At 56.0% G+C, this 14,930-nt stretch overlaps 1 protein-coding gene across 2 annotated transcripts in view; it reads left to right on the top strand.

The window, feature by feature from the left end:
- The first annotated feature begins 10,936 nt into the window (after nucleotides 1–10,936).
- Nucleotides 10,937–14,930, top strand: part of Eln (elastin) — a 30,481-nt gene continuing 26,487 nt past the window's right edge. For both annotated transcript variants that reach the window (XM_042688062.1, XM_042688061.1), the window contains exon 1: nucleotides 10,937–11,084. In XM_042688062.1, the coding sequence (XP_042543996.1) occupies nucleotides 11,003–11,084 (82 nt within the window). In that variant the 5' untranslated portion in view covers nucleotides 10,937–11,002. The remainder of the gene's footprint in view (nucleotides 11,085–14,930) is intronic.

Here is a 14,930-nt window from a genome sequence, read left to right as displayed (position 1 = left end):
CTGCCTCCCTGCCAGTCCTCGGAGGCCCGGGGGTCTGGAGGAGGTCACATCCGGCCTCGCCGTCTAAACAAGCCTGAGGCCCCAGCGCTCTGGGGCCCAAGGGGAGCCCAAAATAACATCAGTGTCAGTGTCCCTGCAGACACCTCCCCCCCTTGCCCCCCACCCCGGCCGCCAGCCCAGAGCAAGGGGCCAGGGCTGGACCCAGCCCAGATGAGGCCCAGCCAAGCCAGGCAGCACCTGCTGGAGGCTGGCAGCCGGGGGGGGGGGGGCAGGGAAGGGGAGACAGGGGAGGGAGGCCAGGGAGTAGAGAGAAGAGGGGTGGCCCTCCGCAGGGGGCTGTGATCAATGGCCCTGAGAAAGAAACTGGGGGTTCAGGGAGATGAGCCAGAGCCCAAAGCCCAGATGAGGGTCAAGGACAGGTGGGTCCTGAAGGGTGGGTTCAGGGCAGAATAGGGGGGACACAGCTGCGAAGGGGTGGGGGCAGACATCCCATGAGCAGAATCAAGCCCCATGTCAAGTTGGGCCCCTCTGCCCCCCAGCGATCAGACAGGCCCCAGCTCTGTCACCCCAAAAGTTCCTGTGACAGGCAGACACAGAGGCCTGTGGACCCTAGCAGGGTGCACAGGGCCCCGGAGAAGGGGCCACCCTCTTGCCCGCACCCCAGGATGGGCCAGGCCCTGGACCTTCCACGGCCAGCAACACATCCACAGGGTCTAGTCCAAGTGGGCTCGGGACGAGGCCCCAGCCCACGCAGGGGTGCCACCCCGGGCCATGAGACCCAGCTGTCCTCACTTGACCTCAGCTCACCCTACAACGCTGGCCCCGGATAGGTCATGTCCCAGTTCCCAGGGGTGACCGGAGCTGGGGAGGTCGCCCAGTCCCCGGTCCACAGGCTGGGCAGGGCTCCCCGGGCCTGAGGGCTGATCCCCGGCTTTCCTGAGAGCGGCTCTGCTGTCCTTGGCCCAGGGCCTCTGCTGAGCCTGGCACGGCCTGGGCTTGGCACAGCCGGGCTTGGCACTGGGCAGCGAGTGAGGCCTGGCTGCAGCCCAGGCCGGGTGGCCGCCATCATTCAAACACAGAACACAGCCGCGTTGGGCAGCAGGGGTCCAGCCAGGCTCCAGGCGGTGGTCTTGACCCCTCAGGCCTTCCCAGTCCTAAAGGGGTGCACAGCTTTCCTCCTGGCCCACATGACAAAGGGAACACACAGGCTCTGGCTTCCCAGAGAGAATGAATGAGGCAAAGCCCACGATCCCTGAGGCTCCGCTTGCCGGGTGAGGGGCCACACTCCAGGCAGGGGCACAGATCTTTCCACGGAACTCCTGCTCGGCAGTTTCACAAGGTGCCCTGGAGCCGGCCAGCCGAGGGGCTGCAGGAAGAGCCACCACCGACACCCCAGAACAGGCACAGGTACTCAACCTTCTCTAGCAGTGGAAACTGAGGTAGAGCAAGTCACGTTTCCAAGACAAATGGCTTCTGGGGAGGCAGATGGGATTTAAATCCGTGCTCTGTGGGCCAGAAGCTTGGCTTTGAATCTCTCTGGAGAGGAGACAGACAGACAGACAGACAGACACACACACACACACACAATGAAACAATGCAGCCCCACAGACAGACCTGAGGATCTGCTCCTGTGCGAAGCCCACGCTCAGAGCGCAGAGACCCCAGAGTCCCCTCAGTCTCAGTCTGGAGACAGAGATCTGGGGATTGCAGTTCAAAGCCAGCCAGAGCAGGAAAGTCCATGAGAGTCTTATCTCCAATTAACCACTGGAAAAGCAAGAAATGGAGCTATGTCTCAAAAGGTAGAGCACCAGTCCTGAACAAAAGAAGCTTAAGGATAGCACCCAGACACTGAGTTCAAGCTCAGGACTGGCACTAAATAATAAACAATCAAACAAATAATGTGATTTGATGCCACTGGGTGATCAGTGACCTACTAATTCTGCATGTGACTCTTGGCATTAGGAAAGAGCGCCGAGCCCTGAGCTGCACCCCAGGCCAACAGTTCAGATCCAGGGCTGTGTCACACTGGGTCTATTCACCCTCAAATTCTCAATGCCCACAACAGAGCCAGAAATACATCAAATGTCCAGTCAGTATTTGTAGAACTGTCTGGTGTGATAGTGCACACCTGTAATCCCAGCACTCAGGAGGCTGAGGCAGGAGTATGGGGAGTTTGAGGCCAGCCTATGCTACACAGTGAGACTCTGTCTCAAAAAAAGGAAAAGGAAAACAAGAAAGAATAAGGGAAGGGAAGGGAAGAAAGTTGGGATGCTACAATCCTAGCTACTTGGAAAGTGAGATCGTGCTTCAAGGCCAGCCCTGGGCAAAAAGGAAGTTTGGTAGACTTTATCTTAACCAATGGCTGGGCACGGTGGCCTGCCCCTGTAACCCCAGCTACTACAGGTCAGGCACCATGGTGTGAGCACCTGTCATTCCAGGGACAGGGGAAGCACAGATAGGAGGACCCCAGCTCAGGCCAGCCTGGGCCTCAAGCCAGTGCCACCCTTGAAAATAACTGCAACAAGGGGCTGGAGGCATGGCTCAAGTGTTAGATACCTGTCTAGCAAGGGCAAGATCCTGAGTTCAACCTCCAGCACACAGAAGGAAGAGGGGGGAGTATGAGGGGGAAGAGGAGGAGACGGAGAACAACCGTCTCTCCGTTCAATGGATAATACATGAATTTCCAAACCCACTCTATTATTAATCCATCCCTGAGGCCCCCTGCTGGGAACCTGAACCAGACTCAGGACATCACAGGCACTGCCTGCTCCCAGGCAGACATTACTAATCAACCACAATCATATGATTGCATTTGGCTGCAAGTAACTCCAGAATCTTTATTCTCAGGCAGTTAGACTCCGGGGCTGATGGAACCCCTTTGCCGTCCAGGGATGAGGTGAGCTCTTCTCAGCCCCGATATTCATGAACAAGTAGAGAAAAGCAAGTAGGAGATTAGAAGAACTGATAAGGAGGTTCCTGGGGTTCCTCCAGGCAGTCTGGGGCGCCTGGGAGAGATGTTTGGGAAAGGAAGCCCTGGGTTGGTAAAGGGGATAGAGGCCCCCTGCCTTGTTCCCCAAGTCCTGGCAGACATCAGAATCTGCTGTCAGCCTGTAAACCACAGCTTTTATTAATTCCAGGGCCCTAGCCATAAGCTGTAAGTGGTGCCAGGCGGGAAGCACAGGCTCGGGAGGGTATGGCGGGCAGGCGGATGGGCCAGCCCTGACTGCTGAGACCGTTGCCTTGAATGTGAGAAAGTCTTCTAAAATAAAACAGAGCATTTCTGCGTGGCCTTTGGGGTGGCAAATGTTTCATAAAACTCAGAAAAGGCACAAACCACTAGAGACCAGCTTCCTTAAAATCAAGGACATAGCCAGGCGTGGTGTGCATGCCTATAATCCCAGCCAAGGGGGATGCATAGGCAGGAAGATCGTGCAGTCTGAGGCCAGCTGAGGCAAAAGCCAGCCAGCTGCAGTATTGTCTGCCTTGACCTCCAGGGTCTTCCTCCACCCTGGGGGCTTCCTCCTGGTCTTGGGGTTCAAATCCCACCCACTGTGACGCAGTGTGATACCATTGTACCTGATCCTATGGGCAAAGACACCCGGGCCCGGGACTCCATGGTGACTTTGGATCTAATGACAGGAGCCCCTGGAGCAAATGCACACTCATGCACATGTACACACACACACACACACACACACACACACACACGCTTCTTCCTCTTCTTCCTCTCAGTCCCCCCCTGAGTACAAACAGGCCTGGGCTGTGGGCAGGACACTGGCCTTGACCTACAGTCCAGCCTCCTCAAGTCTGAGCTCCGCCATTTCCTGACTATGGAATCCCGGGAGGTCGCTGAGCCCCTCTGGGCCTTTGGCTTTACTGATTAAAACCTCAGGAGTGAGGGTGATTTAAAATATGAGTCTGTTTATAGTTCAGGTTTGTGGCCATCCACAGATCAGGAGACCATTGCCATTGAGAGCTAGTTTGGAACTAGGTATGATGGCACATGCCTGTAATCCCAGTATTTGCCAGGCTAAAGCAGGAGGATTATGGTTTGAGGCTAGACTGGGCTTCAAACTCTGTCAATTAAAAAAAAAAAAGGAGCCAGGTGCCTGTGGCTCATACCTGTAATCCTAGCTACTCAGAAGGATGAGCTCTGAGAATCGCAGTTCAAAGCTAGCCCAGGCAGAAAAGTCCATGAAACTCTTATCTCCAATAAACCACCAGAAAACCGGAAGTGGCACTGTAGCTCAAGTAATAGAGCGCTCTGCTTGAGCTGAAGAGCTCAGGGACAGCGCCCAGGCCCAGAGTTCAAGCCCCATGACTGACCAAAAAAAAATGGAAAACAGAAAAGACAGGGACAGAGGGAAAGAAAAGAGAGAGGAGAGGAAAGAAGAGGGAGGGAGGGAGAGAGAGAGAGAGAATTAGGCTATAGATCTCAGCAGAGGATTTACTCCCCTCTGACCTCGTTAGGCCGGCAGACAGCTGCGTAAGCTCATATACAGTTTCTTTCTTTTCTTTTCTTTCTTTTTTATTTGGTCAGTCGTGAAGCTTGAACTCAGGGCCTGGGCATTGTCCCTGAGCTTTTTTGCTCAAGGCTAGCGCTCTCTACCACTTTGAGCCATGGTACCACTTCTGGTTTTCTGGTGGTTCACTGAAACTAAAAGTCGTATGGGCTTTCCTGCCTAGGCTGACTTCAAACTGTGATCCTCAGATCTCAGCCTCCTGGGGTAGCTGCGGTTACAAGCGTGAGCAGCTTTGAATACGGTTTCTTCAACACATTTTGCTTCCATACCATTTTAAAGTGGAAAAGTCGGAAGTCCAGCCTGGTCTGTGGGGGCTCTGATTTCCTGTTTCATTCTGTTCTATTCTGCGCCATCTTGAGATGCCCTTCCTCACCCATGAACTGGGTGTCGGGCATCACGGGTGGGCCACAAGCAGCCATTTGCAAAAGTCTGGCAGGGCGTGAGAGGCTGGTCATTCTGCTTCTTGGTGCAGAACCCACGGCCCCTCGTGGACCGAGCCTGGGGCAGACCCTAGCTCCCAGGGAAGGGAGCTCCCTGCCTCTCCTGCACCCTGTATCCCCGGACTGCAGGCACAAGGGGTGAGGGTCCCCTCTGCCAGCTTCCCCAACCAAGGCCCAAAGGTAACCGAGGACACCGCACCAGGCACTGCCAGTAATCCCCGCACTCAGAAGCCAAGGCAGAGGACGGAGACTTCTGGACCACAGAGTAAGACCCTGTCTCACAAAACCAAAGCAAAAGGGTCCCCAGCCCCTGTGGCTCATACCTGTAATCCCAACCACTCTGGAGGCTGAGATCTGAGGTCATGCTTTAAAGCCAGCCCTGGCAGGAAAGTACATGAGACTCTTCTCCATTGAGCCACCAAAAAGCCAGATGTGTGGTTGTGGTTCAAGTGGTAGAGCACCAGCATTGAGGGGAAAAGTTCAGGGAGCATGCTCAGGCCCTGAGTTCAAGTCCCTGGACTGGCACACACACATTATATATATATATAGATAGAGAGAGAGAGAGATATGGAATGCAGCGTTCAGGACAGAGATAACAGAGACACCCCCCCCTTTACCGCTCCCCGTATCCTGGCTGCTTCCCTGGCTACTGCCTCAGGATCTGCCCGGCTGGCTGCAGTTCCGGGCATGGGTGGAGGGCGCTGTCAGGGCTGGGCAGGGTGGAACGTGGCGTGGGGATGGAGACAGGCAAACACCGAGGAAGAGTCCGCACCTGCCGGCCTTGGCAGGGCTCCTAGGCACGCAGCGCAGATAAGCCCGGGCCAGGGCGCCAGCAAGGCGGGCAGTGGCGGGTAGGGGAGCCTCAGCTGCTCTGCCCACTGCTGGCCAGCCCGGGGGTCCCGGCGGGGCTGGCGACTCAGTCCCAGAAGAGCTCAGAAACATCCCAGCCTGGGCAGTGGTGGACACAGTGCCTTTGAACAACCTTGGCCCATGCCTTCTGGAGACTCAGTTCCTCAGTGGTATGGCTCAGGAAGTTCTGAACACGTAGGTGTCCACCTCGAACCCCTTTTCTCCCACGCCTTTTCAAGCAGCACCCCACGAGGGAGGATTTAACAGGAAGTCATGAGTTGAAAGTACCTCCAAAGTGGGCTGGGAAGGTGGCTCAGTGGTAGAGCGCTTGCCTTGCATGCATGAGGCCCTGGGTTCGATTCCTCAGCACCACATAAGCAAAAAGAAAAAAGCCGGAAGTGGTGCTGTGGCTCAAGTGGTAGAATGCTAGCCTTGAGCTGAAGAGCTGAGGGACCAAGGGAAAATTCTATTTCTTCTTTTTCTTCCCTCCCCCCCTTATGTGCCCATTCTAGGGCTTGAATTCAGAGCCTGGGCGCTGTCCCCAAGCTTTTTTGCTCAAGAATGGTGCTCTAGCCAGGTGCCGGTGGCTCAAGGCTGTAATCCTAACTATTTAGGAGGCTGAGATCTGAGGATCTCGGTTCAGAGCCAGCCTGGAGAGGAAAGTCTGTGAGACTCTTTTTTTTTTTGTCGGTCGTGGGGCTTGAACTCTGGGCCTGAGCGCTGTCCCTCAGCTCTTCAGCTCAAGGCTAGCGCTCTACCACTTGAGCTACAGGGCCACTTCCAGTTTTCTGGTGGTTTATTGGAGATAAGAGTTTCATGGACTTTCCTGCCCGGGCTGGCTTTGAACCACAATCCTCAGATCTCAGCCTCCTGCGTAGCTAGGATTACAGGCGTGAGCCACCAGCACCCCCTCTGTGAGACTCTTATCTCCAATAAACCACCAGAAAAGCAGAAGTGGTGCTGTGGCTCAAGTGGTAGAGCGCTAGCCTGGAGCAAAAAAATTCAGCAACAGCGCCCAGGCCATGAGTTCAAGCCCAATGCACATGAGAAAGAGAGACAGAGAGACAGAGACAGAGAGAGACAGAGAAGGAGGAAAGTTTAAGACCAGCCAAGGGCATGTTGTGGAGGGTACGATTCTGGGCCGAGCTGGGCCGGGGAGGTGTGCTCTGGAGGTCTGCTCCCGGCTGGGGTGCACTCTGGGGCTCTTCCCCCAGTCTTGTTGTTAATGTTGCCTCAAGCATCTCCCCAGCCAGTATTCATTTCCTTCTCAAACCTGTTTGGTCCCCATGAAAATTCCTGTTCTCCCACCTAATGTAGCATCAAACACATTTCTTTCATGGCTGGCTGGAGGGCCCTTGCTCTCACACAAGTGTAAATGACTACCAGCAGGTCTCCAGCAGCCCTGTGGCTGTGCCCAGGCTATCCCTGCTGCCCGTCCACCCCTTGCTGTGTGAGCGGCAGGACAGTGTGTAGGCTACCTCTCCCATCGACAATCAGTTCCATTGGATCTGGCGGCAGCCTCTATAGAGGTGCCTAGAACCTTCTGGAATGCCTGTTAGTAGAGATCTAGGACAGGATGGGACCCAAGCCCTGGTAGCAGCCTGGAGTCTACCCAGGAAAGCGCCCTCCAGCCCCATCCCAGCCCCGCAATCAATCAGGCGCTGAGTCGGTTCCGGCCCCTGGCATGCCCCTGGAAGCATGGGGCCTGCTCCCCACCGCACCCCAAGTCCCTCCCTGGCTCAGGGCCTGGACCTGCCCCAGCACCTGCCAGGAACGGAGCCCAGGCACTCAGAACCCCACTAGGCTCCCCCAAACCCACACACACACATCAACCCAGAGCAAAGTCTTCATATTCTCTCTGTCTCTGTTTCTGTCTCTGTCTCTGCCTCTGTCTCTCTCTCCATTGCTATGTTATGTGTGCATGTGTGTGCATGTGTGTGTCAATGGTGGGGTTTGAACTCAGGGTCTGGGCACTGTCCTTAGCTTTTTCCCTCAAGGCTGATGATCTACCACTTGAGCCACAGCTCCACTCTGGCTTTTTGGTGGTTCACTGGAGATAAGAATCTCACAGGGGCTGGGAAGGTGGCTCAGTGGCAGAGCGCTTGCCTTGAATACATGAAGCCCTGGGTTCGATTCCTCAGCACTACATAAGCAGAAAAAAAGCCAGAAGTGGTGTTACAGCTCAAGTAATAGAACAATAGCCTTGAGCTGAAGAGCTAAGGGACAGTGCCCAGGCCCAGAGTTCAAGCCCCAGGACACACACACACACACACACACACACACACACACACATCTCACAGATGCTCCTGCCTCAGTTGGCTTTAAACTGTGATTCTCAGATCTCAGCCTCCTGAGATGCTGGGGTTACAAGTATGAGCCAACACTCCCCACTTAGTACCGAGTTTGAAGTCAAATCCTCACATTTCCTTAAACTGGTGTTCTGCCACTTGAGCCACACCCCTAGTCTTCCCTCTTTCTTTCTTGAGACAGAGACTTGCTATGTAGCCCAGGCTGGCCTCAAACTTGTGATCCTCCTGCTTCAGCCTCCCAAGTAGCTGGGATTACAGACATACACCACAGCATCCATCTTTGAACTGTCCAAAATTCTGGAGTATTTCCATGACTAGAGACTCAAGGAGGACTAGAAGGAAGACAGCCAACCAGAAGACTGCTACTCCAGGAAGAGTAGTGAGTGCAGCCCAGCTGGTAACTATCATGGCAGTATGGGATGCAGATAAGACTTTTTTTTTTTTTTTTTTGGTCAGTTGTGGGACTTGAATCTTGGCCTGGGCGCTGTCCCTTAGCTCTTCAGATCAAGACGAGCACTCTAGCACTTGAACCACAGTGCCACTTCCGGTTTTTTTGTGGTTACTTGGAGATAAAAGAGTCTCATGGACTTTCCTGCCTGGGCTGGCTTTGAACCTTGGCTAGGAGATAAGACTTTTTATAAAGAATTTTTTTAATCTGGCATGCACAGGGCACAAATAGAAGAATCCATTTTATCTATATTTGCAACAACCTTGCCTGGTAGGCCCACTCACCATCATTTAGCAAATGAGAAATAACTCCATTAAAAAAAAAAAAGTGGCTCACACCTGTAATCCTAGCTACTCAGGAGGCTGAGATCTGAGGATCACGGTTCTAAGCCAGCCCAGGCAGGAAAGTCCATGAGACTCTTATCTCCAATAAACCACCAGAAAACCAGAAGTGACACAGTGGCTCAAGTGGTAGAGTGCTAGCCTTGAGCTGAAGAGCTGAGGGACAGCGTTCAGGCCCAGAGTTCAAGCCCCATGAGGGAAAAAAAAATACTAGAGGGGCTGGGAAGTTGGCTCAGTGGTAGAGTGGTTGCCTCACATACATGAAACCCTGGGCTTCATTCCTCAGTACCACATAAGCAGAAAAAGGCCAGAAATGGTGCTGTGGCTCAAGTGGTAGGGTTCTAGCCTTGAGCTGAAGATCTGAGGATCTCAGTTTGAAGCCAACCTATGCCAAGAATGTCCATGAGACTCTTACCTCCAATGAATAACTAAAAAGCCAGAAGTGGAACTGTGGCTACAGTGGTAGAGAGCCAGCCTTGAATGAAAAAGCTAAGGTATAGCACCCAAGTCCTGAGTTCAAGTCCCAGGACTGGCACAAATAAAAGGAAAAAGTACTAGAGTCAGTCAGGTGAAGTGGTAATCCCAGGCCTCCAGCCGATGGAGGCAGTAGAATCTGGAGCTCCAGGCCTGCCTTTCTAGCCTCTGCCCTGGCCTTCTCTGGGCAGCTGGCTGGGTGAGGGCTGTTAATCGCCCACCCCCACCCCCCCAGGGCAGGGAAAAGCCCCAGGACACACGGCCTGAACTCCCCTCTTCCCCCTCCCCCCCCCCAGCACAGGTAGACCATTTCCTCCCATCTCACATTCTCACTCACTAGTGTGGGCTCAAAAGGATGTGACCTTCTCTACCTTCCTCTGCCCCTCCCTTCTCCGTCCCCCTAAAACCTGGGGATCTCCCTTCACCTAGGACAGGCTGGCCGGGCTCCCCTGGCTGGGCTGGGCTGGGGTGGCTCGCCCCCTCCTGGTCACTAGAGGAATTGCAGCCCTGGACATTCCCAGAGACAAAGGTGTGTGTGTGTATGTGATGTGTGTGTGCCTGTGTGCATGTGTGTATGCATGCACATGGGTGTGCGGGTATTGTGTTGTATGTGCAAGTGTGTGTGTACATGTGCATGGGTGGGGGGAACACCAGGGGCTCCTGGATCCATGGGGGTTACTGGTGGTGACCCTGCTATTGTGGGGCTTCGTGCCATGGGGAAGGGGCTGGCTCCCCCATTCACAGGATGCAGGGTGCAGCCTGACCTTTGCCAGAGGCTATGCAGAGCCGGAGCCCTGTGTGTCTGGGTGCCCTCCGTGCCCCACGTGTCCTCGGGGAAGGCACTGGCCTGGCCTTCGCTGGGGACAGCCCACCCCCCCACCCTGCTCCTGCAGTGCGGACCCCACACCTGTGTGGCTGAGCCCTCGGCCCCAATGGGTGCACCCTGCCCCCAAGGCGCCCACCTGGCAGGGCCAGCCTGCTGTCCCCCATCAGCCCTTCACCCGGGAGCCCCAGGCCTACTTCACCCCAACCCCAGTCAGGACAGAGCTTGTCTGTAGCCAGGCCTGGGGTGGGAGGGGGGTGTAGGGTGTCTGAGGGCCAGGGCGGAGGCGAGGCGCGGGACAGCTGGCCCGTGTCCCCACACTGGGCCCGGGGCCCAGCCGGAGGGGGGGGGCGGGGGCCTGGCCGCTGGGCCTTGGCTGGGGCGCAGGTTTTTGGCGGCCGGGCCGGGCCAGGCCTCCCTCCCGCTTCCTCTCCCAGGGCTGAGCTGGCAGCGCGCCCCTCGCACTTTGGGGCGGGATCCGGGCCAGCCGGGCCAGAACAGCCACACAGGGAAAGTGGGAAGGGAATGGGAGGGGGCCGTGTGAGTGTGTGCGCGCGTGTGCGTGTGCGTGTGTGTCTATGTGTAGGGGAAAAAAAAATCCCAGTCGGGGCAGACCCAGCCCAGCGGGCTCGCGAGCAAGCGGGGCCTTTCGTAACTGCCCCCTCCCCGCGCCCCCTCCCCCAGCTCCCCTCCGCCCGCCCTCCCGCCCGCCCTCCCTCCAGCCAAGGAGGCTGCAATTAGGCCTTGGGGATAAAACGAGGTGCACAGAGCAGGCTGGGCGCATTCCTCCCCGAGATGGCGGGTCTGTCTGCAGCGGCCCAGCACCCCGGATTCCTGCTCTTCTTACTGAGCCTCCTGCACCCCGCGCAGCCTGGAGGTAAGGGCCCCCACAGCAGCTCTGGGCCCTGGGCCCTGCCAGCCAGGTGGCTGGACTGACAGGAGGCCTGGCAGCTGGAAGGGGCCAGAGGGAGCCCTATACCCCGAGGTCTCCCCACCAGAGCCAGCCCTGCTCTATAACAACCTGCCAGACAGACACCCCAGGATCCAGTGTCTGCTGCCCCCCCCAGGGTATGGGAAACCCAGCTTTCCCAGGGGTCCCACGGGTGGGCAGACAAGGGCTCCCTGCACTCCTGGGAAGAAGGAGCGGGGTGATTTCAGCAAGGTCCTCATCCCTCAAGAATCCCTCAGTTCCCCTGGGATTGGAGAGTCTGTGGGTAGAGCTGGGTGCGGGGGGGAGGGTTCTCAGGTCGGAGCGTGTGTGCGTGTGTGAGGTGTGCATGCATGTGTCAGGTGTGCAGGTGTGCCTGGCTTGCAGATGCTGAATGACTGCAGATGCCGAATGACTGCAGATGCCAGGCACTCAGTCCACACCTGGGACCTGGGCAGGTGGACATCTAGGCTCAGGGCAGGGTGTCTGGGATGGCAGCCGGGGTGCAGAGCCCCGCAAGGATAGCGAGGCTAGCTAGCAGGGGATAGTGGAGCTCAGTTCTGCTGGCTCTCACAGGGGATGCTGGGGGCCAGGGTGGGGGACCAGAACAGGCTGGAGGGGCGTGGCCACTGCTCCCAGGGCACTGCTGGAGTGCCGAGGGCCCCGTGTTCCTGGGCTGGGACAGTGGGGGTCAGAGGGCACTGCACAGACACCTGACCCCCTCCTCTCCAGGCATCCAAGTGTTGTCCTTAATCCTGGGGGAACCCAGAAATGTGAAAATCATCCCCTGAAGTGGGGAAACTGAGGTTCAGGCAGCCCCTGGTGGAGGTAGGGGAAGGGGGAGGAGATGTCTGAGCAGCTAGTTGGTAAATCAGCCAGCTTGTTTTTCCTGGCCAGACATTGGTGGTTCCCACCTGTAAGTCTAGCTACTCAGGAGGCTGAGAGCTGGAGGACTGAAATCAGAGATCAGCCTGGGCAGAAAAGTATGCTAAGACTCTATCTTCCAAATAACCAGAAAAATGCCAGGCTGGAGGTGTGGTTCACATGGTAGAGCACCAGCCACGAACAAGCAAGCCAAGTAAGCATGAAACTCAGAGTTCAAACCCCAGAACCACCCCCCCAACCTCCCCAAAAGACAAGGAAGGTGGAGGTGAGGGGCCAGGCAGCCTCTGGGGAGGGGCAGGCCTGGCTGAGTCCCACCACTGTGTGACATCGCTGGGCTCTGCGGCTCCCTCCCTGCAAGGATAAAGCTCAACTCAGCTGACTTCAACCCTCCATCTCAGACCTCAGCCTCCTGAGAGCTGGAATTACAGGAGTGAGCCACAGCACCTAGCTGAGCCTTCTCTTCTTATACATATAGGCGCTCAGGTGTCTATGATGAGTCACCAGGCTACACAGCTCAGGTTCAGTTTGATCTCTGGGCTGCTGTCACCAGGGCAGGAGGGCAAACATAGTCCCCATGGGGGCAGGGACAGTTACAGTCACCCATCCACAGAGGACAGCTTGCTTTTGAAAAGCCCTTGGCCATGCGCGGTCTTATCTGCTTACCAGGTGGGCCCCTGGACTTTGGTTTAGCAAAGCCTGTTGCCAATGCCTGCTGGCCCAGCCCTCACTTACCAAGCCGGCAGCCTGTGGGTCTTTGAGTCTGGAGCACAGTGTCCAGGCAGGGTTTATGTGACCTGTATTTACTGACCTGACATCACTGTAGTTTGGTCCCATGTTTAATGTTTAGGGTTGACTTCCTTCGGGAATGGGGGACAGGCAGTTGATGTAGATATAGATGAAGAAAGCAGCCAGGCTGGGGAAAGAAGGGAGCCCCAGAGGAGCCCCAAGAAATCCAGGAGGGCTTCACGGCGGAAGGGACATCTGAGTTAAAACTGGAAACCAAAGTGAGTGTTGAACAAAGTGCAACGGGGCATGCCTGTAATCCCAGAGCTCAGGAAGTGGAGGCAGGAGGGTTGTTAGAGGCTAGCCTGGGCTACATAGCAAGACAGGAGAGGCAAGGAGAGGAGAGAAGGGGAGGGAAGGGAAAGGGAGGGAAGGGGAAGGAAGGGAAGAGGGGGGAAAAGAAGGGGAGGGGAGAGGAGTCAGCAAGTGGACAGAGGAGCGGGCCAGGGGAGATGGCAGTGCCAGGCTGTGTCCACTTTGGAAGTCAGGCATGGGTGACCTCATAGTTGAGGGTAGCAAGCGCCCATCAGGGCCGTGTGCAAGCAGAAATACTAGGGCTGTTTGAGGAAAAAGCTCCAGCCCAGACCAGAAAATTGTTCTGATCCTGATTCTTAGACGCGAGAGAGCAGAGTCCCGCCCCAGGCTGGCCGGTGCTGCGAGCCAAAGCCACATAAAACAAGACGAACGTGTTCCAGGCTCGCTGCTTCGGGCCAGACAAGCCGCAGGCAAGAAGAGCCCCGGGCTCGGGAAAGCTGGAGGGAGATTTGAGCTCAGCCTGGGGTGGGAAGGATTGGCAAGCCGGGAGGGAGGACATTCCTGGCTTGTGCCAAAGAGCGGAGGAACGAAACAAGACTGGGCTGGGCATGGGGTGGCATGGGAAGGGCTAAGACCTTCTGGAAACCCTTCTACACACTGCCTAAGTGATCCTCACCTGTCCCACACTTGAAGAGACACAGGCAGGGACCTTGGCACCTTCTCCACTTCCTCTGCAAAATAGAGACAAACAACAACAAAACCCACCAGGTCCAGCCAGGCACAGTGGCCCGCTCCTGTCATCCCAGATAACTTTAGAGGCAGCGATTAGGAGGCTTGAGACATTAGAGGCCAGCCAGGACACAAAAGTTATCAAGATTCCCAACTCAATCAATGTGAGCCGAGCGTCGTGGCACACACCTGTCATCCCAGATACTCAGAAGGCAGATGTGCAGGCTGAGGCCCCGCATGGACACAATTGCCAGGCACTGTCTGAAAACTAAAGGAAAAAGAAGACTGGGGGAGGGCGTGGCCCAAACAGCGCGTTCGTGGAGTGGGCGAGGCCAAAACCACAGGGCGTGGCTCGCGGTGGGGGGCGTGGCTAAAGCGATGGGCCGTGCCTGGTCTGCTGTGGGCGGGGCTAACACAAAGGGCATGGCTCGCTGGTGTGGGCGTGGCTAACGTGGTGGGCGTGGCTCCGATGGTAAAGCGTCTGCAAAGCAAATGTGAGACCCTAGAGTTGAAACCCCAGGACCAGCAAAATATAAAAATACAAATACAAAAAGGAGCCAGCTCTCTCCGGTTCGGGTGTGGCATTCAGCCAAGGCTTTGGGGTTGTGAATTGTGGGCGTCTTCCTCCGGAAAGTGCCGGCCACAGGCAGGGTAATGAGAGAACAAGAACCCCAAGAGAAAGGAAGTGGGGTTCAGCCAGGCCAGAGCGCTGGACAAACGCATCAGGAAGACAGCCCCGCCTGGGCAGCGCAGGTCAGGAGAAGCAGTGGGTCTGCCTCTCCCTCATGTTACTGATAAGTGAGCACCTATTATTTCCTCTGCCCCGGGGACCAGGTACTGGGGCAGCAAAACAGGAGAGAATGGAGATTTGAGGCCACCAGCTTTTTATGTTTGGGGCAGCCAACAGACACTTCTTTCTCAAAAAGAATAGAATGAATGCAGAATTCTTTTCATTTGGGTTTGGTTTTGAGACAGGGTCTCACCAAGTAATCCAAGCTGTTCTCAAACTAGAGATCCTCCTACCTCAGCCTCCTGAAGTGCTGGGATTACAGGAGAGCACCACCACACTCGGCTGGCCATCTGATACTCTGTGCTAAGTATAGACAAGTCATGGACCCTTCCATACCCCCCCTTGCAACGTGA

The sequence above is a fragment of the Dipodomys spectabilis genome, unplaced genomic scaffold (assembly GCF_019054845.1).
Source record: "Dipodomys spectabilis isolate Male_0828 unplaced genomic scaffold, ASM1905484v1 ptg000112l, whole genome shotgun sequence".
Classification (NCBI taxonomy): domain Eukaryota; kingdom Metazoa; phylum Chordata; class Mammalia; order Rodentia; family Heteromyidae; genus Dipodomys; species Dipodomys spectabilis.
The sequence above is the reverse complement of the archived record's forward strand: the minus strand, read 5'-3'. Positions and strand labels throughout refer to the sequence as shown.